The 27410-nt window shown below is 46.0% G+C and overlaps 1 protein-coding gene across 1 annotated transcript in view; it reads right to left on the reverse strand.

Moving 5' to 3' along the window:
- Tuft1 (tuftelin 1) overlaps window positions 1–27410 on the reverse strand; it is a 42812-nt gene that overhangs the window by 14254 nt on the left and 1148 nt on the right. Inside the window, 6 exon segments of the mRNA XM_028857441.2 lie at window positions 3516–3547; window positions 3550–3580; window positions 5346–5435; window positions 6107–6193; window positions 10148–10249; window positions 10599–10673. Coding sequence (XP_028713274.1) covers window positions 3516–3547; window positions 3550–3580; window positions 5346–5435; window positions 6107–6193; window positions 10148–10249; window positions 10599–10673 — 417 coding nt within the window.

The following is a 27410-nucleotide window of genomic DNA, read 5'->3' on the forward strand; positions in this document are numbered from 1 at the left end:
ATTCCTCCGAGCTCCCGTGGGCTCTATTTCCAAATGTGTGAAACGGGGAAGACTCCTCACCACGCCCTGCCTCGCAGGCTGTCTCCAGAGTTGGGAAGGCAACTGTCAGAGCTTATAAGAATATAGTCAGACACTGCCAGGTGCTGCTATGATTTATTACCAATAACTTGTTTGCCAAACACAGTGCTCCGTGGAAAAGGAACAATCCAAGCTGTACCACGTAGATGGAATCACACTTGAAATTTTGACATTAATGGAAGTCACTCTGTCAGTTCCTCTCTAGCCTCACTCAAGGACCCAGGCCAAGTGCAAACACTGCATGCAACAGGCTCCTGGGATGTATCCCTGACACACTTATTTCAACTGTCTTCTCATAAGACCCTCTAATGACATGGAGATTTTTTTAAATTAATTAAAATGTCAGAGGTTCAGCTCTGTAGCAGACTGCTTGCTTAACATGTGCTTAGAGTTTAATTCCCAGCACTAGAGAGATTTTATCATGTAATAAAATATAAAACAACAATAAAAGGCAGTTATAAAACTACTTGTGAGAGGAACAAATAACAAAGCTGACATTGATCCTCCTGCCTCAGTCTCCCATGTCCTGAGATTGCGGGCATGTGCCATCATTCGTGGCTCAACAGACCAGACTTTCATACAGTAACACAAATAGACTCTAAAAATGTTATTTTGAACAAAATGATTTAAAAGATTTAAGTTCATGTAAACTGAAATCACTTTACAGTGATTTTATTTAGAGTCATATATTAAGTATTTTATTGAGTTAGTGGGAAAAGAAGAAAAAACAGTACAATCAGTGATAGGCCTGGCTGGACCCATGATACGCTGTGACTCAACTCTATACATGAAGGCCAAAAAACCCAACCCAAAGAACTGTCCTCAGGGCTGGGTGTGCACTTTAGTGGTAGAGGCTGTAACTGTTGAAGAGACCCAGGTCCAGTCCTCAGCACCAGACAGACAGAAGCCCTTAATAACAAAACAAAGAAAAGGCACCCACCAAAGAAACAGGAGGCAAACAAAGACATGTAGTGTGTGGTGCAATCTCAAAACTGTAACTAAGTATTTGCATGGATGAAGAGGCAGAGGAAACTTCACCCAAGTGTAACTCTTGTCCCTCTGGAGATGAGACTGGACAGAGACGGAAAAGTGAGGGGTTATGGGAAGAGAAAGAAACCTGCATTCTGGAACCTGGCTGGGAGACAAAACTGTGACGAGCATGGATACAGCCAAGACACACTGTTCAGTTTCCTAAGAGAGTTAAACAAGGCAACTAAAAATAACAAATGAACTAAGCTTATTTTGGACCAAAATGTTGTCAACATGACCATATTATCACTCCTCTCTCATCCCAAACACCCAGACAATATACCTCAGAAATCGCCTTACAGGGTGATGAGATACAGGCTCAGTGGATAAAGGGTGGCTACCAAGTCTCACGACTGGAGCCTGATTCCTGGAACCCACGTGGTGGGAGGAGAGAACCATCTCCCTCAAGCTGTCTTCTGATCTTCACACACATTCGGGGGTATTCCCATGTACACGGACACACACACACACTCAAGTACACACACACAGAAAATAAACAGATGTAAAAAACTATGTTTTAAACCACCTGACAATTTCATTTACAAAAAGAAATTCTTTAAGACTAGAAATCAGCTCATATTTTTACTCAATTTTTAAACTTAAAACTTAAGTTTTGCTTAGTCTTCAAATCGTGTTGTAAATTATGTCCTTTGAGCAACGTAATCTAGAAAGCCACAATATCACAAAGCGCCACTGAAGACACCTGAGTTGACAGCCTCTCTAGGGAAGCCTGCGTGCTGTCGTTTTCCTGAGCCTCGAGCTCACCCTCTCTGGTGCCCCACACTGACATCTGGAACATGTACTGTCCCTTATCTTTACTAACAAACCGCCAGCTCTGCTTCCCTCTGACTCATCCTGGAATTATCTGCAGTGTAGTCAAGAATCTGGCTCTTCCTCCTCAGTGGCAATCCCTAAGGGAGGGTGAAGTCCTCAGGATGCTTACAGGCTACTGCTGCCACTGATGCGGAGATTAAAGCTGTTTACATTTTTCTTTTACTTTTGTTTCTGGATTTCCAAGATTTTTCTACAGTTAGTATATTGTATTGTGGTAGTTTGAATGTAACTGGACCCCCATAAGCTCTTAGGGAGTGGCGCTATTAGGAGGTGTGGCTTTGTTGGAGGAAGTGTATCATTTGGGGGCGGGCTTTGAGGTCTCATTTATGCCCAAGCCATGCCCAGTGCCTCAGCCCACTGTCCACTTCCTGCTGCTTCTGATCAAGATGTAGCCAGCACCATGTCTGCCTGAACGCCTTGATGATGCTGGACTGAACCTCTGAAACTGTAAGCAAGCCACCTCAATTAATTAACTGTTTTCCTAATAACAGTTGCTGTGGTCACGGTGTCTCTTCACAGCAATAGAGACCCTAACTAAGACACTTAATCTTTAATCACACAAGGTAACAAGTATCTTTTTTTTTTTTTTTTTTAAAGCACAGCAACAGAGGAGAATGAAGTCTTATGGACTAACATGGAAAGACTTAAAGCCGGGCAGTGGTGGCACATGCCTTTAATCCCCTCACACTCGGGAGGCAGAGGCAGGAGGATCTCTGTGAGTTCAAGGTCAGCCTGGTTTCCAGAGCCAGTTCCAGGACAGCCAGGGATACACAGAGAAACCCTGTCTCAAAAGCAAACAAACAAACAAAACAAAACAAAAAACCAGCAGCAACAACAACAAAAAAACCTTAACTAAAAATCAGGAGGCTGGGAAAGCGCCTCAGGAGTAAGAGCACTTGCACAGCATGCTGGAGGGAAAGCATGCAAGGAGTAATGTGCTTAACATGATCCTGGACTTGAGAAATAGACGGACATGTGTTTACTTAACATATGTACATATTGTGCATGTATTTAAATGAGTGTCTGTGCATAGAAATAGTGGTACTCAACTTTAAACAAATATTAGACTCATCACTTAAACAGAGCTTTAAAAAACTGGTGCTGGCAATACAGAGGTGGCTCAGGGGTCAGGGTATCTTCCTGCTCTTGCAGAGGATCCAAGTTCAGTTCCCAGCACTCATTGTGATGGCTCAAAACTGTAACCTTAGGTTCAGGGGACCCAACAGCCACTTCTGCCCTCTGCAGGAACCAGGCACACGTGTGGTACACATACTCATGAACATTTAAGAACAATTAAGAACAATTACTCTACATGTCCACGGATGGGACCCAGGCACCACCTCCTTTAAAGCTCGTAAGGCTCGTCCAAGGGGCAGCCAAGCAGAGACCTCCTCTAGGAGGACCCACCCACTTCAGTCTGCCAACAGTGGCTACTTTGTGAGCTTGGGGGATTTCCACTTTTTCCATCTCTGTTGTTAGATTTTCATACCAAGTATGAGGTGGGATGGCCAGGGGCAGGGGATGCTGCCTGCCGGTTGAGCTCCGCTGACCATGGTCTCTCCCCTGTTACCTACCTCAGGTGGGCTGCTGTAGAAAGTCATGGGCCCTGACTAAAGCCATTTGGTTTCTCTAGTACCACCTGTGTAAAGAAAAACAAGGTCAGGAGTTAAAAACAATTTAACCAACCAAGCAAACAATTGTGATGCAGTGTCACCACCTACGGACCAGTGAGATGGCTCGGAGGCACTGGCCACCAAACCTGACAACCTGAGTTCAATCCCCAGAACCCACTTGGCAGAGGAGAGAACTGACTCCAGCAAGTTGTCCCCTGACAGCCACACGTGTGTCATGGCATGAGTGCATGCACACACACGCTTAACACGTGCGCATGCCCACATGCAAAATAAATGTAAAAACATTTTTTTTAAATCTTTTATGGAAAGAGATAAGGAAAAGGGAGGAAGAAAAGAAGTAGGAAAAGGCAGAGAAGAAAGGAACAAGAGAAGGAGCGATTTCCAGTACTCCGTGAGAAAGCAGAAAGCAGAGGGTGGCAAGATGGCCTTGAGAGGGACTCTAACTTGTGGGGTGGAGGAAATAGACCTCAGGCTAACGCCTGCAGCGGACTGGAAAACCTGTGAGGCACATCCCTCCCAGGAATACAAGCCACTGCTCGCCATAAATACTGCGCTTTCCTTTCGGTGGGGATCCTGACAGGTTTTGACAAAGCGCAATGAAGAGAGGAAAAAGTTTTTTCTACAATTCTGTCTAACCCAAAGCTAGACCGTTCATCATGTGACTGCTCATTTGTGCCAACAAGGGGCTTTGTGGCCTGACTCTGACTATGCACTTGACAAGGTGCCTCTCACCAGCCAGGTGTGACATCAATAGTGCTTTCATCCAAAGGGAAGTAAATTTGGAAACATCCAGCACACGAAACCCAGTCAAGACAAGGAGGAACTCTTCTGGTACCACCTGCTAGGCCATTACTCCCTTCAGAATAGGGAGGGGACTGCTGGAGAAAGACCATCTGATTCAAACCAAAAGGCAAACAAAGGAGACAGAATCCAGGTCTCAGGAGCCCGAAGGAGAAGTCAAGAAGAGCTTGCTCTGCTTCTGAGGACATTCCTGCCCTGGAACTTTGAAAAAGCTGGGCAGCAGAATCCCATACTACCTCCCAAGGAAGATTTATATAGTGTTTGCTCCTACATTGCTGATGCCTCTGCATCCTACATCTAGGTCAGGCTAAGGACACAGGGACAGGATGGTGAACCTCTAACCTCATGGAGTTTCCCAGCCCAGGGCTGAGATAACTGCATACACAGATAACGGACTGGATTGACTGCAGCTCTTACAGGGCTTGGCTGTGATTCTCAGGACCCACATGGCAGCTCAGAACTACCTATAACTTCAGTTCAAAGGATCTGACACTCTTGGCCTCCTGCGACACTGGGCACATTGCATGGTACATATACGCATAGACAGGCAAACACTCATACACATAAAATAAAATAATAAATCTAAGTTGGGTGTGGCAGCACACACCTTTAATCCCAGCACTTGGGAGGCAGAGGCAGGTGGATCTCTGAGAGTTCCAGGCCATCCTGGTCTACAGAGTGAATTCTAGGATAGCTAGGGCTACATAAAGACCTTGTCTCAAAAATAATAATAATAATAATAAATAAACACACAAACAATAAATCTTTATTTAAAAAAAAAAAAGACTTCCATTTCTACTTAGGCTCACCCAAGTTCGGCAAGATCAACTTACAGGAAGTTTGGATGCACAGGTGATCGTCCAAGGCTATGTGTGCTGGGAACCCTACTTCTGTGAGTTCTCAGGAAGCCAGATCCCCTCTATGCTCTCCCTTGGCCATGGCTTGAGAGTCAGCACCCTTCCAAAGTACCTGTACCTCCTGCCGCTGCAGAGGGTCTCCTGGATTCCTGTCGAGCTTGCTACTTATATCCTCCCGGAGCTTCTGCAGGCAGTTCCTGGCCTGGTAAAAAGAGGGCCAAGACACTTCAGACTCAGGGCAGGGAAAGCAGACCTTTGGGTCACCCCCAACCCATGCTACGTTCAGTCTGACACTGTGCTACACGGTGGCTGCAGGTGGAGGGACTGTACTCGGGTGGGCTGACGGCCCCCGTCTCTCCTGGACAAGCAACGAGATAAATTAATCCCCTCCCCTGGCAGCGCTGACATGCTAGTTGAAAAAGACACGTGGCACAAAGGACAAATAAGATGTGTGGTACGGACTCAGTGGCAGGTGCTAAGGAGAAGCAGAAGCCAGGCAGGGGCTGGGAAACACTGGGGACGGTGGTGGACCACACAGACCAAACAGCCCAGAGAGCTGGCCAGGTGCAGGATACCTGATCCACTGTGGATTAGTGGATTAGATCCAAAAGGTCAAAAATGCTATTTGGAAACAGAGGCAGGAATTGGTCTGCGTAAAGAGTCCCAGGACAACCGGGGCTCCAGAGAGAGATCCTGTCGCAAAAAAACAAGTAACAAATAAAAAATAAATAAATACTAGTTGACACATAGGAGGCCATGGGGCACTTCAGTGACATAAAAGGGACAGAAGAAAAAACTACCAGAACCCGTAAAAGGAGCCCCAGAAACTTGAGGTTCGGAACCTAGGAGTTCCCTCCGAGGAAGGGTCCCCACCTCCTGGATGTACTGGACCTCACTCTTCAGCTGGTTGATGTTCTTCTCATGGATCCTCTTGTCTCCAGACCTCCCTTTCAAGTACACCTGCAATAAGGACGGCACTGTTAAGAAACACACAGCCCCATACCCAGGAGGAAGGAATATACTGTTACCACCAGTTTACTCGGGGGCAGTGTGGTGATTCAGCTCAGCAGACTTAAAAATGGATTCCGACTACTCAGTGTAGGCAGTGCTGGGGACCAAATTCAGGTCTTCATGCATGCTAGACACGTACTGTCAACTGAGCTACAGCCCGGCCCCCAAACGCATCACCCTTGGGCCTATTTAATCTACTTACTCCTAGAAATGTATCCTAACAACAAATTCAGCTGTGGTGATACTGTGGCCCCAATGTATTGTGCATCCTAATAAACTTATCTCTGGGGTCAGAGGACAGAACAGCCACTAGATATAGAGGTCAGAAAATAGTGGCACACACGCCTTTAATCCTAGCATTGTGAAGGCAGAGATCCATCTGGATCTCTGTGAGTTCAAAGCCACACTGGAAACAGCCAGGCATGGTGACTCACGCCTTTAATCCCAGGCAGTGATGGCAGGAAGCAGAAAGGTATATAAGGTGTGCAAACCAGGAACTAGAGCCTGGTTTAAGCTTTTAGGCTTTTGAGCAACACAGTTCCGCTGAGATTCATTCTGGATGAGGACACAGAGGCTTCCAGTTTGAGAAAACGAGATCAGCTGAGGAATTGGTGAGGTGAGGTTAGCTGTGGCTTGTTCTGTTTCTCTGATCTCAGCATTCACCCCAATACCTGGCTCTGGGTTTGTTTTTATTAATAGGACCTTTTAAGATTCATGCTACATTCAGCTAAACAATACACACCCATACCGGCACACTCAACCACACCATGTAAGTTGATGGAAAAGTGGCCGGAAGGATGCACTCTCAGCCAGTCATGCAGTTCCCACGGGAAGAGGTCTGGAGGAGCCTTTTCCAGCCGAGGAACAGGCTCCGACTGGTGAAAGACATACACTTCAGGGATGTCTATGTTCAGTCAAGTATTAGACATGGTTGCAAAAGAATGAAAATAGACCAAATATCCAATGATGGATAATTAATTCAATAAATTACAGTGTTCAGTGGAATATTATGCAGCTAGTAAAATGCCAGATACCTAGAGACACGGAAGATGTTACAATGTGTCATTCAGTGTTGGCAGAGAAGATGAAACAGAGGTACTAACACAATTCCATTTGCTCTTTTTAAAAAGTACATATGTCTGTATGTCTAGGAGGATATACAGTAAGGTGCTTACAATGGTTACCCTGCTAGATTATGGGGTAGCTTTGCCTCCTTCAAGAGGCATGCAATTACTCTGAGTAAGGAAAATAAAGTAATTAAAGGCATCCAGCTTGGAAAGAAGAAGTAAAACAATGCCTATTTGCAGATGACAAGATGACATATCCTTGCACAGAGAACGGCCTAAGAAACCCCGCAGAATGACAAATGGAGAGTGGCAAGGCTGAAGGATGTCACTCGTGTACAAACTGGTTGTCTTCCTGCACCCTAGCAATTAGCAATCCAAAGGTGAAGCCTCATTGACAGGAGCTGGGGAGACGATGGCTCAATGATTATGAGCACTTCTCTGCAATCACGAGGACTAGAGTTTAGATTCCAGCACCAAAGTAACAAGCAGGCTTCCCCACAAGTGCCTGTGACCCCAGCTTCAAGTGTGGCAGAGATGGGAAGATCTCCCGGGACTGGGGGCTTCCAGTCTAGCTGAGAAAGGACAGGTCTTAGGTTTAGGGAGAGATCCCTGCCTCAACAGGAAAGGCAGACAGTGAGAGAACACACTCAAAGGCATCTTCTGGCCTTTACACATGTGCCCAGTACACAGGTACATGTACCGACCCCCCACACATGTACACACAAATAAATAAAAAAATAAACAAAAGTCCATTTGCAGCTGGCTGTGGTAACACACTTGTAATTCTAGCACTTGAGAAGCTGAGGCATGAGTTCCAGGCTAGTCTGAACTACAAAGTGAAATCCCATCTTAAAAATAATAATAGAGGTCCAGCAGCCACCAGGCAGCAGGAAGCCACCCAAGCAAGCCACGCTGATGCGAGTGGCATGTGTAACCACCAGAGATCATGTTGAGGCTTGTAGTCCCTGTAGCCACTGAGGGCCGTGTTTACCACTGATGCCCATGTGATGCCTGTGGTCTGGGCTGCCACGGGAAGCCATGTTAATGTCTGTGGGTGAGGGAGGGCCGGCCCCAACCCTTGCTGGCCCACAGACTGCCATGCAGGTGGTCTTGTGGACATGGTCACCACTGTGGACACTGCTCTGGGCACTGCTCAGCTCTCCTCAGCTCATGGCTTCTGGTGCAAATGTAGGTGGAGAAAGACTCATCCTCCCTTGGGCGCTAAGAATTTGACTATGCTCCAGTGAATATATGGACAACAAAAATGGACTTGTTTTTGTTTTGTTTTATTTTGGGAGGGGCCACGGGGGGAAAGGAGGGTGGACATGGGAAGACTAGGAGGTGAGCACAATCAGGGGTGCATGATATGAGATTCCCAAATAATCAAAAATAAAATAAAATAAATGAAGTGCTGTTACTTTAAGGAAATAATAATAATAATAATAATAATAATAATAATAGATTCCAAGCCAGACATACTGGTGCATACCTTTAATCGCAGCACTCAGGAAGCAGAGGCAGGAAAATAAAGAATTGAGACCATCCTGGGTTACAACCAAGTTCCAAGTCAGCCTGGCCCATAATGTAAGACCTTACTTATCTCAAAAAGTAGCAAAATAAGCGACTGGAAAGATGGATCAATAACTGATAATAGGTTTGATTCCCAGCAAACTCAAAACCATCTGTAGCTCCAGTTCTAGGGGATCCCGATGCCCTCTTCTAACCTACATGGGCATCAGGTACCCACATGGTATACAGACAAATGTGAGCAAAACACTCATGCACATAGAGTAAAACAAATAAATTCAAAATAAATATTTTAAATAGCAAAATAAATTCAAGTTTTCTATTTTAAAATTTACAAACTAGTTACTGTAAAAAAAAAAATCAAAGAAAACCTTAAAAAATTAACTCCATGGTTAACCCTGTCTTTCTTTACAGGTAGACTCAGACTGCAATCTTTCCCAAATTGACCAACAGATTCAACACATTCATACTGAAACTCTAGCTGGCTTTTTTGCAGAAACTGGTAAACTGAACCTAAAATTCATAAAGAAATGTAAGGAGGGGCTGGAGAGCTGGCTCAGTGGTTAAGAGCACTGGTTGTTCTTCCAGAGGACCAGGGTTCAATTCCCAGCATCCATGTGACAGCTCACAATGGTCTTTAACTCCAGTTCCAGAGAATTTGACACCTTCATACCAATGCACATAAAATAAAATTTAAAAAAAAAAGCCAATAAAGGGGGAAGGAGGGGGGAAGTAGGAGGGAGTGGCTTAGAAAGATTCACGGGCCCTTTTGGATCAGGAAGGAGAGAGAGGAGGTTACCAGTCTCATCTCCGATGCTTCTCTACCAGTCAGGTTTTTAATCCCGATATTTAACTCCCGAGTTTTTATTAATAACAGAATATAAGTAAAGGCTTCAGGAGACTATGCACATGAGTGCAGTTGACTGGGGAGGCCAGAAGAGGGCATCAGATTCCCTGGTGCTGGAGTTACAGGCAGTTTTGCACCACTTGACATGGGTGCTGGGAACCCAAGTCAGGTCCTCTAAAGAGCAGTAAGCACTCTTAACCACTGAGTCAACTCCCCAGCCTCTTCTAAAGTTATGTTTTAAAAAGAAGGAAAACTGTTCATGCCAACGCCTGGGGCCAGGCTCCACCCAAGCTGCTCACTGTCAGGCTGGACTCGGGTGTTAGAACCCCTGTAGGAGATGACCGGGAGCTAGCATCTTCCTGATGGCTCCAGTCGGTGTATGAGCTGTCAATCAGCAGCTCCCTTCATGTACCTGCAGGGTGGGGAAAGCAGAAAGAAAAAGGGAGAGTGGACTAAGCTCACCTTAATGATCTCTTCGTGCCCATCATGGGACTCCACCAGTTCTGAAGCCAGAGAATGACCAGAGGAACGATCAGACACCATGGCATAAGTCGTCCTGCCCGCCTGCCGGAGAGACAGAGAGAAGTGACTCAGAAACCACACCGCAACCAGGACCTCCTGCCCTCGACCCACACAGAGACCAACTCTGATTTCTTTGCCCCCCAAGAGCAGCCAGACAGCAACCAGGACATGGGGCAGGGAATGTTAGTAGAAAACTTGGGTTAGCTTTCATTTGAGTGGGGGTCTCCCACTTCCCAAAGCACGAAGCTGAGCTAGCTGGGTGTGTTGGAAGGGAGATGCTCTGAGGCTTGCAGCAACAGACGTGGCTCCAGGCAACAACACTAGGGTGAACGGTCAGTAGCAAGAAAGAACTGGCTGAGAGGAGGCCTTGCCCCGGCAGACACCGTGATACCTTCTGGGCTATGTGCTCAAGCTCATCTCCTGTCAGCTCACTCTGGAGGGTCAGCCTGAGAATGTCCACGCTGCCCTAATAATGACAATAACAGCGACAGTGACCCCTCACCTTCCAAGCCTACAAGCACAACCAGCTAAGGTGTACTCTCTGGCAGGCCTTGTCCATCACCAATTCAAAGACAAGTCCACAGAAACGCTCTCAGCTTGCCCAATATCAGGTGACCCTGGGTACTGGATGTTTCAGGCAGCCTGTGTGCCCCACACCGAAGGATGACTGACTGACTACACAAGCACAAGGCTCCACGTGGCCCCGGGACCTACCTTGGTTATCAGACTACGGGAACATAGGGTATTGGGTCTCCTTCCCCAGAGAACAGAGCAATTATCCCCAGACTGTCATCTCCAAGCCAGAATTCTTGTTTGTTTGTTGTTTGTTTGTTTGTTTGGAGACTGGTCTCATGTAGCCCAGGATAGCCTCGAACTGCCGATTTTCCTGTCCCCACTTCCCCTGCGCTGAGATTATAGGTGTACACCAATGCACTCGGCTCTTGAAGCCAGACTCTCTACCTCTGACAACCAGCCAGGAAGGTTTTGAAGCCTAGGATATCCTTCTGGAGCCAAACAATAAGTAAGATCCTGAATCCCAAGTTGGGAATGGACACACACACATGCACACAGACACACAGACAGACAGACAGACACACACACACACACACACACACACACACACACACACCCCTTAGGCAAGGTCTCACTATGTAGCCCTGACTGTCCTGAAATTCACTATTTAGAGCAGACGGCCCTTGAACTCACAGAGGTCTACCTAACTTCACCTTATTTCATGAGACAAAGTTAACTCACTGAACCTGGAGCTCACCGATCTGGCTAGGTTGGAAAAGTCAGCAAAACACCCCCAAATCCTCCCGTCTCCACCCTCTAGCACTGAGATTATAGTCTGGTTGTTTAAAAAGGATTTATTTCTTTTTATTTTATGTGTATAAGATATATGCATGTGCATCGTGTGGGTGCAATGCCCTTGGAGGCCAGAAGAGGGCATCAGATCCCCTGGAACTGGAGATAAAGACAGTTGTGAGTCACCATGTGGTTGCTGGGAACCAAACCCAGGTGCTATGCAAGAGCCACCAGTGTTCTTAAATTCTGAGCATCTCTCTAGCCTTCCTGCCCATTCTCACCACAAAAATGATAATTGTGTGAGGCAATGCATTTGCTGATTAGCTAGATTGCATCATTCCACCCTACACACATACTTCAAATATAAATACAATTTTATCTGTCCTTAAAAAAAAATGGTATGTCAGGTGTAGCCTAGAACTTGCTATGCAGACCAAGCTGGCCTTGAACTCACAGAGATATGCCTGTCTTTGTGTTGGGCTTAGAGGCATGAACCACCAATTTTAGTCAAGAAAATTAAGGCAACTGTTAGGTATACATTAATCTTAGCAGTTAGTAAGGAGGAAAGCAGATTGTAAACTGTGATGGCTGGTTGTAATTGTCAACTTGACACAATCTAGAATCACTTGGGAAAGGAGACTCAATGAGAAATTGTCTGGATTAAGCCAGGCGTGGTGGCGCACGCCTTTAGTCCCAGCACTGGGGAGCCAGAGGCAGGTGGGTCTCTGTGAGTTCAAGGCCAGCCTGGTCTATAAAGTGAGTTCTAGGACAGCCAGTGCTATACAGAGAAACCTTGTCTCAAAAAAGCCCAAAACAACCACAGCTGGAGATGTCCCAGGTCAGTTTTCAACATTGCATAAAACCTGGCAGGGTGTAGCACGCCTGTAATCCCAACGCCTGGGAAGCAGACACAAGAGGATCACAAGTTCAAGCCTGGGCTACACAGTAAAATCGTGTTTCAAAAGACCCCCTACCAAAAGATAATGAAACAGATATTTCTAAAATTCCTGTAGCTATCAAAAGACTAAAGTAATACTATGAACAACTCTGAATATAAATTTGATCCTTTAGAGTAAATGGACCAATTCCTAAAAAAGAGAAAAAGAACATCTATCACTCCAAGTCACTCAGTACAGAATGAATAATGTGGAGTCTACAGCTCATAAGGAAGTCAGGTTTATAATAATAACTAAATAATAATAATAATAATAATAGTGTACACACACACACACACACACACAAAAAAAAAAAAAAATCAGGTTTATATAATCTGGAACTCTCAAAGCAGAACTCTCCAGGCCTCAATGGCTCCACTGACTCAGTTCATGGACCGGAGAAGTAGTACCAGTTCTTTACAATCTCACACAGAGAACAGAAGACAGTTCTCTTGATGATGCTGGTGTAAGCCAGTACCAGACAAAGTCAATAGATGTGTGTGCATGCAGTGGGAGGGGGAGACACATAACACGGGACGGACATGATGGACACAGGAATACTGACCAGTGTCTTTCACAAATAGAATCTATTCCCTGATATTTGGCTATAGCCTAGACAGAAACATGAAGAGGCATTTTACTAATGAAGGGATACAGACAGCAAATAAGCACACATAAATATATTCATCATTAATATTAAGCACATGTAAATTAAAATCACACCGAATACCACTACATATCTATCAGAATAATTGAAATAGTGATCATTTTGACAGTACATATACTAAAATTGGAACAGGGTCAGTGAGATGGCCCAGGGGCAAAGGTGCTTGCTGCCAAGCCTGAAGGCCTGAGTTCAATCCCCAGGACTCACATGGTAGAGACAAATAAACCACTCTGGCAAGCTGCTCTCTGTACGGACATGCACTGTGGCACGGAAGTACATGGAATCACACAAAATCTCAAGTTCAAAGCCAACCTGGGCTACAATGAGACTGTCTCAAAATAACAAGGGAAAAAATCCTTAAGCGTTATGGTTCAGAAGTGAAGATCTTGTCTGTCATGCACAAGGCCCTGAGTCCAATCTCCAGCATCCCCCCACTTCCCAAAAACCTCCTTCAAGAGGCAAATCGTTTAACTTGGTAGGATTTTTTATTTATTAAAAAAAATTATGTTATGTGTATGGGTGTTCTGCCTGCCCCTACATCTGCGTACCACGTGCATGCCTGATGACCAAGGAGGTCAGAAGAGGTTGCTGGATCCCCTAGAACTGGAGTTATAGGTGATTGTGAGTCACCATGTGGGTGTTGGGAATCAAACCCAGGTCCTCTGGAAGAGCAGTCAGTACTCTAACTGCTGAGCTGTCTCTCCAGCCCTGGGAACTGTTAAATTTGTAAATCCATTATTTTAGAACATTACTCAGCAACAAAAGGAGGCAAATACTGATACGTGTACTAGCCATCTCCAGAGAATTATGTGTAGGAACAAAAACAATAAAATGGGTAGATGCCATACAGCCCCATTTATGTAATATTCTTGAATGAGCAAGTAAAGAAACGGAGACACCCTCTTCCTGTAAGCAGCTCGGGTGACCTAGGAGAATGGCTCGCTACTCTTTTGACCTAGAAAGCACTACACAATTATGCAGTTCAAGAGATTTACATTTTTGTGCTCACTTCAAGAACAACCATGAAAACACCTGCCCAGGCCACCCACGGTTTGCCTATCCGAAAGCCTGGAAAACCATGAAGCACTGAAAGACGTCACTTTAAAGGAGCAAAGTGTGCCATTCCGGCAGTAGAATGGTGGAGTCGGCAGATGTGCCCAGGTTGAACAGTGGGGCTGGACAGGGTTGGTGGCATAAAAACGTGCTTAAAAATGGAGAGAGTAATGCTCAACTTCAGGGTTTGGCTGTGGACTCTCCAGTCGCTGAACACATCGACCCACTATCAGAACTCACGAGGCTACTAATCCATGTATGAGCTCCTCCTGCCCAGAGATGACTCTTCACTGAAAAGGAACAAGCTGTTTCTAAGAAGACGAGGCTGCACAAAAGAAAAAGACTTCCTAGAAGAAACAACAAAAACTTACAGCTTGGGGATAAATCCAGCACAAAACAAATGCAAAAATGAAAAAGAAAGACAGAGAACAGATTAAAGACTGCCTGAGCTAATGGAAGGGTGGGGTAAAAGGGCAGCTGTGAGACTCTGAAGTAGCAGCAACGGTGGTGGTGACCAGGAAAAGTCCATTCAGTTGGTGTCCATGGCAATACCCTGTAATACAGCGTTCTGGAATCTGAAACTGACTAATAGATATAGGGATTCCTATCATCTTTCTTTTTTAATATTTATTTTTATTTTATGTGCATTGGTGTTTTGTCTGCATGTCTGTCTGTGTGAGCATATCAGATTCTTGGAGTTACAGACAGTTGCGAGCTGCCATGTGGGTGCTGGGAACTGAACCTGGGTCCTCTGCAAGAGCAGTCAGTGCTCTGAATGGCCAAGCCATCTCTCCAGCCCCGCTATTATCTATTTTTTAAGACAGGATTTCACATGGTGACCCATCTTGTCTTTTAATGCTCACTAATATTCTATTTAATGGATAAATTAATTTATTCAAACCAACCCCTATGTAAGTTGTCAGTTTATATTTATTCTCTCTCTCTCTCTCTCTCTCTCTCTCTCTCTCTCTCTCTCACACACACACACACACACACACACACACACACACACTTTAGAAAACATCTTGGGGGGGTCACAGGATGGCTCAGCGGGTAAAGGCGTAAGGAGAGAAACAACTCTACAAATCTGTCATCTGTCTTACACACACACACAAACAAGAAAATAGGTTTTTTAAAATATTAGGGCTGAAAAGATGGCTCAGATGGTTAAGAGCACTGGTTTGAGCCGGACGGTGGTGGTGCACACCTTTTAATCCCAGCACTCAGGAGGCAGGGCCAGGCGGATCTCTGTGAGTTCCAGGCCAGCCTGGTCTACAGAGCGAGCTCCAGGGCAGACACCAAAACTACACAGAGAAACCCTGTCTCGAAAAACCAAAAAATACAATAAAATACAAATTTAAAATAAAATAACCTTGAAGAGGCAGCAGAATGTAAGCCCAGAGGACCGGGAGCAGCGCTGTGAGATGCTGTCTACAGGACAAGACAAGGCCTTTGCGCTCACGACCTCACTGTAGCTACAAGATCAGCCGGGGATCTAACCAGGCAGCAGGCAGCACTAATTAGGCTCGCTCCGTTGCAGGGTGGGGGCATGAAAGTGGGAGAAGAAAGGCTGGAGAGATGGCTCAGTGGTTAAGAGCACCGCTGTTCTTCCAGAGGACACAGTTAAATTCCAGCACTCACATGGCAGCTCACAACTGTCTCTAATTCCAGTTCCAGGGGATCTGACACCTTCATACAAACATTCATGCAGATAAAACACCAATGAACATAAAATAAAAATAAAATAAATATAAAAAATGGGGAAAGACCTGTTAGGTCATACATACATACATACATACATACATATAATTTATATAACTTTTATAACCTTTTATTCACTCCTCTCAAAGATCTTGAACACAGGACAGTTTATTTAGCAGTGACAGGCACGGAGTAAGCTGCTCTGAAGACTCATTGAATGAATTCAGGTGATCCAGCCAGGGATCTTCCTGATTCCCTTTCTTTTGAGAAACACACACCTCCTCCCCACTCCACCCCAACAGAGTTTCTCTGTGTAGCCCTGCCTGTCTTCAACTCACTCTATAGACCAGGCTGGCCTCAAACTCAGAGAGTCACCTGCCTCCGCCTCCTGAGTGCTGGGTTCAAAGGTGTGTGCCACCATCACCTGGCCAGACTCTTTAGAGGAAACAGTCAGGAACACTAACCAAAGCCAACAGAGAATGGCTGAGGAATATCATGAGAAAGATGAGCAAGAGCCAAGAAAGGCAACTCTAAGAAGAAATACAAATGGCTCATAGATACATGAAGGATGCTCAACTAGGATGGGCACACCTGCAGTCCAGAGCAGCAGAGAGGTCAGGGCCAAAGGAGGGGTGCTGAAGAGATGGCTCAGAGGTTGAGAGCACTGGCTGCTCTTGCAGAGGATCTGGTTCAGTTCCCAGCACCCACACGGTGGCTCACCAATGTCTCTAACTCCACTTCTAGGGCATCTTCTTCCGGCCAACACAGGTACTGCAAGCATGTGGTACACAGTCTACATACACAGGCAGAACACCCATATACATAAAATAAAAATTTTAGAAAATGTTAAATCACAGAAAGGCCACAAAGCAGTTCACATCTGTGATTCTGTGACCCCATAGACTCATGTGTTTGAATGCTTGGCCCATAGGGAGTGGCACTGTTAGGAGGTGTGGCCATGTTGGAGTGGGCGTGGTCTTGGAGGAAGTGTGTTTCTGTAGGGGAGGTCTTTGAAGTCTCATATGCTCAAGCTACACTCAGTGTGGTTCTCCTTCTGCTGCCTGTAGATCAAGATACAGAACTCTCAGCTACCTCTCCAGCATCATGTCTGCCCGCAGGCCACCATCTTTCCCACCATGACAACTATGGACTAAACCTCCAAACTGTAAGCCACCCCAGTTACACGTTTTCCTTTGTAAGAGTTGCTGTGGTCATGATGTCTCTTCACAGCAATAAAACCCCAACTAAGACAGATCCCAACTCTTTAGAGACTAAAAAGAATTTGAAGCCAGCCTGGGCTACACAGTGAGTTCATGGGAACATGGGATTTAAAAAAAAAAATTAGAGACACTAATTCACAAAACAAGGCTTTTCATTTATTTAAGTACATGAACACAGTAATTGCCAACTCCTACACACAGCAATTACTATGTGTGGGACCCTATTGGGCTGTATTCCAAGGACTTTGCATGTGCTAACTCATTTAATCCTAACAATATCTTCCAGTAGGCACCGATGTTCCAATTTTAAAAACAGGTTCAGAAGTCTCGTCATGCAACTAATCAGAGACAGAGCCAGGACTCAAACCTAAGACCTTTGGCTCCAGTCTGGGCTTCTAACCAAGAAGTCTCATAGCATTTGTTCTAAGTAAACACACAAGAAAAGCACTGAACACACACACACACACACACACACACACACACACACACACACACTGGCATGCACAAGGGAGGGGGGGAATCAGAAGTTCAAGGTCATCCCGGCTACACACAAGTTTGAGATTAGCCTGGACTATGAGACCCTGGAAAGGAAGGAAGAACAGGGAAGTGGAGCTGGGAAAGAAGGGACGTGGGGGAGGGGTGGGAAGGGCCTTCTGTTCCGTCTATTTCCGTGGTATTGGGTTACCGTGTGCTCGTGCCCATCTGTGTATGGTCGTGGAGGTGAGCGTGCCCATGGGTGTGCATACACAGGGACGCCAAAGGTCAACCTCGGGTGTCACTCCTCAGCTGCCATCCACATTGTTCTTTCTAGACGGAGTCTCTCCTTGGCCTGGAGCTCACAGACCAGGCTAGGCTGCTGACCAGTGAAGTGTAAGGGACTCTCCTGTCTCCACCTCCCAGCACTGGGATTTCAAGGACCGTGCCACCATGCCTGGTTTGTACAGACATGTGTTCTTGGGACGGAAGCCAGGTCCTCAGCTTGCCCAGCAAGTACTTCACTGACTGAGCCGTCTCCCCAGCCCCTTCAGTGATATTTTAAACTTTCCTATGGAAATGCTGCCCAACACTACTGTAGTAAAAACGATAGCGAAGAGAAGAGAAGAAAGGTACTGAGGCTAGTCAGAAGTAGAGTATGTGAATCCCATCTGGCATCAACTCATTCTGCAAGCACTTGCTCTCTGGACCCTGTTTACAGTCTGGAGAAAATGCGGGTGATCACACCCACCCTGCTCAGTCTGGGGCATAGTAGGAGGTGTGTAAGGACAGTGTGAAAGCACTCCGTGACCCATAATATCAAAAGTGTGGAAGCAGCACTGTACCCAAGCGGCTCAGGGGAGGAGGGCATTTAATAGACTGTCTAAACAGCCCTGGAGAAAAAAGTCTGGGGCTCTCTCAGGATGCTACAAAGCCACAGACCTCACCGCACAACTCCAAAACAGTGCCAAGGCTGGAAAACCTAGGGCTCCTCTCTGCTTGGTGGGAACAGCTGTCCTCTGGAACCACAGTCACCTCAGGGCTGTGCTCAGGCAGAAAAGACCTTCAGAAACACCCAGAAGTGTCAGGCAGGATAGGCCCTACGGGAGCCTCTGCAAGGCTAGAGGGGAAGTGGAGTCTTCTCTAGGGGAAGAAGAGCAGTACTAATCACAAGGTGAGCAGGCCTCTAACCTCATAAACACTCTCTGGAGAAGCCCAGCTACCTCCAATTACAACAGCCTCTGCGCCTTGTTCAAACAAACCCGGGCCATGACTCACTCCTCAAAGCAGGGAGGGGGTAAACACATAGCTAAGGGCTTAGCAGATCAAGAGGCTTAGAAAGAAGTGATAGGAGATAAATAGGGAGGCCCCAAGGAGATAAACAGGGGGCCCCAGGGGTTCTCACACCACAGGCTTACGGAGTGGGAAAAGATCCATGGGAACAGCCCGGTTCCCTAGAACCCACTCTCCAGGCTTCTACAGAGCCACTAACACAGTGGGGAGGTCCAGGGTAAAACGCCTGGGTCAAAGAGAGAAGGGAAGTGAATAGAAATGGTCTCTGAGCTTAACACCTCTAAGCCGCCCTCACTCTGTACCCAACGCCTGCACGCACATGTAGTCTCACAAGCTGCTGCTGGAGCCACCGTCTTAGTCACTACCAATCCTGTCTGTGGCTTGTCCAGCTTATGCCCACCTGAACACTGAGAATGCCACCTTCTCATAAAACAGGCTCCTGAGAGGCCAACATGAGGGGAGCCCCATGAAGTCACAAAAGAGGACGGGATGGAATGGGATGGCTGGGTGCCCACTCTCTCTGAGGGAAGGCTCCCGGTTCATTGGGTGTGTAGGCTTGCTGTGCCTGGTCCTCCAGGAGACAAAGACTCTCTCCCTTTCCTCCTCCTCACAGGTAAACCAACAAAACAGGAGAGGAGTTAACCTTTCATCTGGCAGCCTACCCCTAGCATGGGCTGGACAAGCCCCACAACGGGACTCAGCCTGACTGGGGAAATAAAACGAGAAGACTTGGAGGAACACCCTAGATGGAGCACCCATTTCTTATCATCTGGTGCCTGGCAGTGAGAGTGTGTACACCGAGGCAAGGGGGGCTCCCAAACCCCAGCTCTGAAGGAGAGTTACCTGCTGCTGACCTAGTCTCCCTCCAGGACACCTGCCTCAAGCCCAGCCGGACTCACTGTCATGAAAAGCCGTAGTTTGTTAAACACATTAAATGCCATATTGTGTAGCTCCTTGAAGTGTTTGAAGACCATCTATCTACATACATCTGTGTCTAACCTTACAAACATACCTAACAGCCAGGCAGTGGTGGCACACGCCTTTAATCCCAGCATTCGGGAGGCATGGGTTGAAGCTGCTCTGGTCTTGGACACCTTGCCTTGCAATCTGGTGTTCCTGTTCTCATACTCTTCTTTCATTTATCTTCCCCACCCTACTCTACCCACCCCATATTCTCTTCTCTTCCTGCCTCTGCTGCCCAGGCTTAAATCTGGGCCAACCGTCTTGCTGGCACACATCCATTCCCCCAACTAAGCCTGCCCACCCCTAAGAAACAGGTGTTTCACAAGACTGCACCATGACCCAAAGAGGCACATGCCATAATTACCAACAGGCGGGGAAGCTCGTCCCACCCGAGCTGAGCACAGGTCCTGGAACCGAAACCATCCGGTACACACCTCCCTCCACCCCGGAGAAATATGGACAATGTTAGTGCCACATGCCTAATGATTAGGTAACCTTCCTCTCTCACATCGTCCCCTCCCAAACCAGGCAAGAAAGCCAAGCTCTCCCCGAATTCCTGACAGGCTTGGAGACCTCACTGAATAAGTTAAAGCTGGAAATAAAAGGGGTAGGGGGGATGGTGTGAGGAGAAACTCACACTGGATGAGTCTGGGGCCCGGGCAGGGACTGGAAGAAATGGTCCCCAAACTTGAAAGAGTCCTCCACCCAAGAGTTTCTTCCCCACCCAAGTGTCACGGAGACAGGCCTTTCGTCATTTTAGAATTCATCCCACTGGAGTAAGCACCAATGACCACAGGACACTCTTCTTTCACGTGTACCTTAGGCTGGCTTCAAATTCACCATGTAGCCAAAGATGAGCTTCTAATCTGCCTGCTTCCACCTCCCCAGTGCTGGGCCGTCATGCCAGGTTTATGTGGTACCGGGAACTGAACCCACGGACTTCAAGCATGCTTCTTGAGCACGCTAACAACATAGCTAAGTCCCCTAGTCTCTCAATGCTCTTTGAAAATAAGATACTCGAACAATTCCATTCCCAGGGATTTTACTACCGAGTACAAAGGAAGTATAGTCTACATCAACTTATAAAACTTCATAGCAACCATATTTACAACAGCCAAAGAGGAGAAAAAACTCAAAGGTCCACCATTTATTTCACGGTGAACACATCTATGATACTACAGTTAAATATGGAGTATCCGTCAGTTCTAAAAATGAACGAAGAACTGCCATGTTATATGTGTATGAGCCTTTAAAGCAGCATGAAACCTGAAAGACAGTCAGGAGGACCACAGACTGCATGGCTTCATTAACAGGAAATGTAAAAATGAAGAGGCAAATTCACATGCAAAGTAGACTAGTAGCTGTCTGAGGCTGGAGAGACTTGGGAGGACGGAGGAGTGAGTGACTGCCGGTAGATGAAGATTTCTTTATGAAGTGAGCAAAAGGCTCTAGAACTGGTTCAGTGATGACCATGTAACTCTGAATACACTAAAAAACACAGAATTATATACCTTAAACTGGTGAATCACGTGGCATAATAGTTTTAATAAAGCTTATAAAAATGGTTAAAATGCATGGTAAGCTTATGGTAAATCACACCCCAATTTTTTTTTCTTTTTTTCTTTTTTCTTTTTTGGTTTTTCGAGACAGGGTTTCTCTGTGTAGCTTTGGAGCCTGTCCTGGAACTCACTCTGTAGCCCAGGCTGGCTTCGAACTCACAGAGATCCGCCTGCCTCTGCCTCCTCCCGAGTGTTGGGATTAAAGGCATGCGCCACCAATGCCCCGCATCCCAATTTTTAAAATCTTTGTTTGTTTCATGTACAAGTATTTTACCTACATGTATATCTGGGTACCACATGAGACATGAGTACCCACAGAAGCCAGAAGAGGGTGTCAGATCCCCTAGAACTAGAGTTACAGATAGTCATGAGCTGCCATGTGGGTGCTGAGAATTGAACCCAGGTCCTCTGGAGGAACAGCCAGTGCTCTTAACTGCTGAGCCATCCCTTTAACTCCTTACAGCCCCCCCTTTTTTTTTTTTTTTTTTTTTTTTTTTGGTTTTTCGAGACAGGGTTTCTCTGTATAGTTTTGGTGCCTGTCCTGGATCTCACTCTGTATCCCAGGCTGGCCTCGAACTCACAGAGATCCGCCTGCCTCTGCCTCCCAAGTGCTGGGATTAAAGGCATACACACCACCACCCAGCTAAGCTCAATTTTTAAGTAAAGAAAAAGTAGGCCTCACGCATTAAACTATTTCAGCTTCTGAAGTCTTACAGGAAGCATCTAATCCATAGTAAGGACAAAAGTTCATACTACAGCAGATAAAACAAATTCCAAATCTACCCAGTTTTGCCAAGACCAAAAAAAAAAAAAAAAAAAAAAAAAAAAAAAAAAGCCAGGTGTGGTAGTATACGCCGTTAACCCCAGCACTGGGGAGGTAGAGGCAGAAGATCTCCGTGAGTTAAGGCTAACCTGGTCTACAGAGCAAATTCTAAGACAGCTAGGGCTACAGAGAAAGAGATCCTATCTCAAAACAAGGAAAAAGAATTAAAAGAAGGAAGGAGGGAAAGAAGGAGAAAGGAAGGATTGGGGGGAAGTACAGTGTGTAAGAAAGGGCAACAGATAGAAAAGAATAGCCCAGAGAGCGCAGAGTACACCAGCTCCCTTGGCCAGGAGAAATGGAAGAAGTGGAAAGGGGCCGTTAATCCTCAATATCGCTGTGAAAGCCCAGCCCTGTTGACCTGCACAAGTCACTCAGCTCCCCATCCTGGGTTTAACCACAGCCCCGTTACTCTTGCCACTCACTCTATGCTGGCAGAGAGACCTGACTATCAAGGAAAGGGGAAAGGAACAAATAAGAACAAGCAAATGTGGTGGCGCACACCTTTAATCCCAGCACTCGGAACACAGAGGCAGGTGGATCTCTGTGAGTTCAAGGCCAGCCTGGGCTACAGAGTGAGTTCCAGGACAGCCAGGGCTACACAGAGAAACTCTGTTTCAAAAAACAAAAACAGGGCTGGAGAGATGGCTCAGAAATTAAGAGCACTGGCTGCTTTTCCAGAGGTCCTGGGTTCAATTCCCAGCAGCCACAACCATCTATAATGAGATCTGGTGCCCTCTTCTGGTGTGCAGGCATACATGCAGGCAGAACACTACATACATAATAAATAAAAGCCTTAAAAAATAACAAACAAGATAAAAGGAAGAAGAAGAAGCAAAAGCAAATATGAAAAGGAGCAAAACTTGACCAAAGTCAGGCCAGGCATAGTGGCACATGCACTTTAGAGCCTGAGGCAGGAGGACCACAGCAAATCTGAGGCCATCCGGGGCTACCTTAGTTCTAGGCCAGCCTGGGTACAATATGAGACCCTGCCTCAAAAAAGGGGTGAACTGGAGGAAATGGAGATGGTTAAGTAGGTAAAGTTCCTGCTACAGAAGCATGATGATAACCAGAGTACAGCTCCCCAGAGACTGAGAAAGAAATCCTGATGTCAACATCTGGCCTCTATATACATGCACTCACATACACAGAATCCTATTTCCTCCACCCCTAGGCTTGGGTGCCCAGATGCAGTTAAAACAATCCAGTCCATACCAGGAGCAAACAGAAAATATTAGCTAACATCTGAATGCTTACCACGTGCCAAGCACTGTGTTTAATATTTCATACGTATTATCTTAATCTCATAATGATCTTATGAGAAGGCATGACTGTTGTCTCTTCTTACACAGGAGAAAACTGAGAATGAAGAAATTAAGTACCAAAGTACTCTGGCAAAGCACTTAGTCAGACTTACAAACTTATGCGCCTTTTTAAAAACTTAATTATTTATTTACTTTGAGGCAAGTTCTCACGTATCCCAGGCTGGCCTTGAACTCCCTAGGTACCAAGGATGACCCTGTACTTCTGATCTTCCTGACTAATCTTCTGGGAGCTGGGATTATACGCAGGTGCTGCTACGCCCGGTGTGTACAGTGCTGGTGATCCAATCCAGGGGCTTGGGCACAGACAGGCAAGCAGTCTAGCAGCCTCAGAGTCATGCTCTTAACCACAACGCTATTAACAGAAATCACAGGTTAACTAAAAATTGTGACTACACTGCAATCACAAGAAACAGGTGTCTAAAATACCAGAATATTAACCTCCTTATAGTTCCTACAAGTCAATAGATATTTAAAACTGATTTTAAAAAACAAACCAAACAGGAGGCACAGCTCTGTGGTAGAGCACTTGCTTCGCATTCATGAGGCCCCTTGTTCAATTCTCTGTACCTCCAGTGTTTTCCTGGTGGGGAGTGGGGGTGAGCTGGGCTAGGGATGCAGCTCAACTAGAAGAAAGCTTGCCTGGCATGCCCAAAGTCCTGGTTTTGACCCCCAGCACCACATAAATCATGCACGTTGTCAATGATTGTAACCTTGGCATTCAGGAGGTGAAGGCGGGAAGGGAGACCCGGAGTTTAACAACATCACCACTGGGTTTGAGGACAGCCTGAAGACAAGAAACTCTGAGGAAAAGGGGAGGGAGGGAGAGGAGGAAAAGAAGCTAACTAAATGGCTTAGTAAAAAGGTCTGATGGCAAACCTGACGTGTGGGTCAGAGAGAACGGACTTCCCTGACATGTCTCCTGACCTCCACACATGTACCATGGCGTATTCCCACTCATGCCCCCAAACAAATAAATGAATGTAATTTTTAAGAGAAAAAAACATTACTAGAAGCATTTTATTTAGAAACAGAGGTTCACATCAGACAAAACAGATAAGAACTGAAAGTGGCCACTTCCATGTAGCAGAACTCAAAGCAGAGAACAATTATAGTCTTTCAAAAACTATTGGATATTAGTTTTGTTTTTTAAGTCACGCACAAGAGCAGGATGTGGCAGCACATGTTAAAATCCTAGCACCTAGGAGGTGGAGACAGGGGGACCAGGAGTTTAATGTTAGCTTAGGGTACATGAGACCTTGCCTCAAAATGCCAAAAAAAACAAAAATAAATTATGTACAGGTATTCTTTAAATTTTATTTACTTATTTATTTTATATGTATGCATGTTCCTACATGTATGTATGTACACTGCACACGCCTGGTGCTCATGAAGTTTAGAAAAAGGCACCTGATCTCCTGGAAGGTAGCTGGGTCACTTTGTGCTGTTTACCATAAACAAAGGAAGGTAACAGAAATGCTGAATGCGTCTGAGATTCATTTGTACTTTCTATGCCAATATAATTTACCAAAGTCACTTTCAAACAAACATTTTTGATATTAAAATACATTTAAACCAGAAACAATGGTCTGCACCTTTGATCCCTTCAAATTCACATATAACTGGCACAATGTTTTTGTCCAAAAGACTATCCTTGGCAACACTCCAGGGATGTAGCTCTTTTTTTTTTTTTTTTTTAAATGCTGTTTCTCCTCCACTATGCTTTTTTCATTTTGAGACAAGGTCTTCCAAGCTATGTGGTCAAGGCTGGCCTGGCATTCACTATGAAGCAGGCTGGCCTCAAATTCCCAGAGCTCTGGCTGCTTCGGTCTTCCAAGTCCTAGGATTAAAGGCATTGCTATTATGCCCATCCTTCCCACTATGTTTTTGTTTATTTGTTTGCTTAGTAACAGGAATAGCGTAGTGGCATTTGCTCCGCCCATGACCTTGGGCTATAGGTCCCAAAGGAGGTGGTGCTTCCTGCCACTGTAAGTGACCTCATAAGGAGAGGGAGAAGGGTCACATGTTCCTTCTCCCTGCTCCTGCCTATGAGGTGGATTTGTAACCCACGCTGGGCACCACTGATTACAATCAAGCCACGTGGGTCTATTAAATGGGTAACAGAATTTATTAAGATATAGATTGAGGAAATACACTCACAATTACAGAACGGAGTAGACAGCTGAAGTCATCCTCTGACCTGAATGGGAGCGAATCTACCTCGCAGGCAGGAGCAGGGAGAAGGGGCATGTGACCCTTCTCCAACTCCTTTTAAGAGGTCACTACAACTGCAGGAAGCACCTGCCTCCTTTGGGCCCTATAGCCCAAGGTCGTGGGTGGAGCAAATACCACTACAGAATAGAGAGGGCTTGGGCTGGAGAGATGGCTCAGTGGTTAAGAGCACCGACTGCCCTTCCCGAGGTCCTGAGTTCAATTCCCAGCACCCACATGGTGGCTCACAACCATTTGTAATGAGATCTGGTGCCCTCTTCTGGCCTGCAGGGACACATGCAGGCAGAATACTGTATACATAATAAATAAATAAATCTTTAAAAAAAAAAAAAAGATTTCAAAAAAAAAAAAAAAAAAGAATAGAGAGGGCTTACTAAGGAAGAGAAAGGCACTCCCCAAAAACAAAGGTAGGGCACAGTGAGGGGGACGGAAGGAAACTCAGAGGCCTTCTACCCACTATGTTGATTTCAGACCCACTAGTGGCTACAGTCTGCAGTTCTGAAAGACTCTGCCTTTACAGATGTCCAACAGTAAAACAAACAACACAGTGTATTAGCTGTACTTCCACATCCAAGTGTGAAACACTGAAAGACACGGGGTCCCAGGATTCTGACTCCACCTGTCTACACTCTCAAATTCTGGGGGAGGCATGAAGCCCCAGGTTCAGTCCGCAGTACTTTCCTGGTGGGGGTCGGGGTTTTGTTGGAGACATAGCTCAATTTTCTGAATGCTTGCCTGGCATGCCCAAAGTCCTGGGTTCGACCCCCGCCCAGCACCACATAAACCAGGCATCGTTGATTCATTTATTTACTCACACCTTTTGCATCCTCACTGAGCAACGTCCAATGGTATGAGTACATGACGGGCTCCCAGGGACTGTTCAGAGCCATAAATTCTGTCTGGAGATTGGCTCAGCGGAGAGGAATCCAGGACAAAGCCTGTCTCCTGACTGATTGACTGTTTACCATCTGTCCTTCCTCCTCAAGAACCCAGGAATGTCTCCAAGAGCAAACCCAGGCAAAGGGTATTTCATTCTCAGCTTTAGAGCAAAGTAAGTCTCAAGTCTGGCCTGTCTCCTCTCTGATAGAAAGCTTTCTATTTAGCTCTAAATGTACTTATACCCGAGAGCAAATCCCTTGCTGTTTCCCATCTCTGCTTTCTGTCCCACTGAAAAACCAATAAAAGTATCAAGGGAGAGCAGCAGGTCCTTCTCTGTGCTGCCGGTGCTGTGGTTTTAGACGTCTTTCTCCTATATGACAGTCTTTTTTCTACATCAAGCAAAAAGAAGGCCACGACCCCTCACTCATCCGTTCCACATTCTTTCCCTGACTCGACCGTTTCAAAACAGCAAGTGCATGGAGAACTTGAAGCTGGTTGGCTATTGGTTTGGTTTTCTTTTTTTTCCATTTGGTCAGCCTCTCTCACCTGAGGCGGGGGAAAGGCTGGGGTTCGGGCGGTGTCGAGACTTGTACTGTGGCAGAAACATTCACACTTCTAGTCAGAAATGTCAAGGGGACAGGGAACAGGCTTCAGTGATCAGCTGTACTCTAAACTTCAATGAGTACCTACTCCACAACTATTCTTTGAAGAAGAGCCATAATCCAGCGGCGGCTGGGTTAGCTTTGCCTCAGGGACATGCTGAGACAGGCAGAAGCAAAG

Source organism: Peromyscus leucopus, chromosome 6 (genome assembly GCF_004664715.2).
Source record: "Peromyscus leucopus breed LL Stock chromosome 6, UCI_PerLeu_2.1, whole genome shotgun sequence".
NCBI lineage: Eukaryota > Metazoa > Chordata > Mammalia > Rodentia > Cricetidae > Peromyscus > Peromyscus leucopus.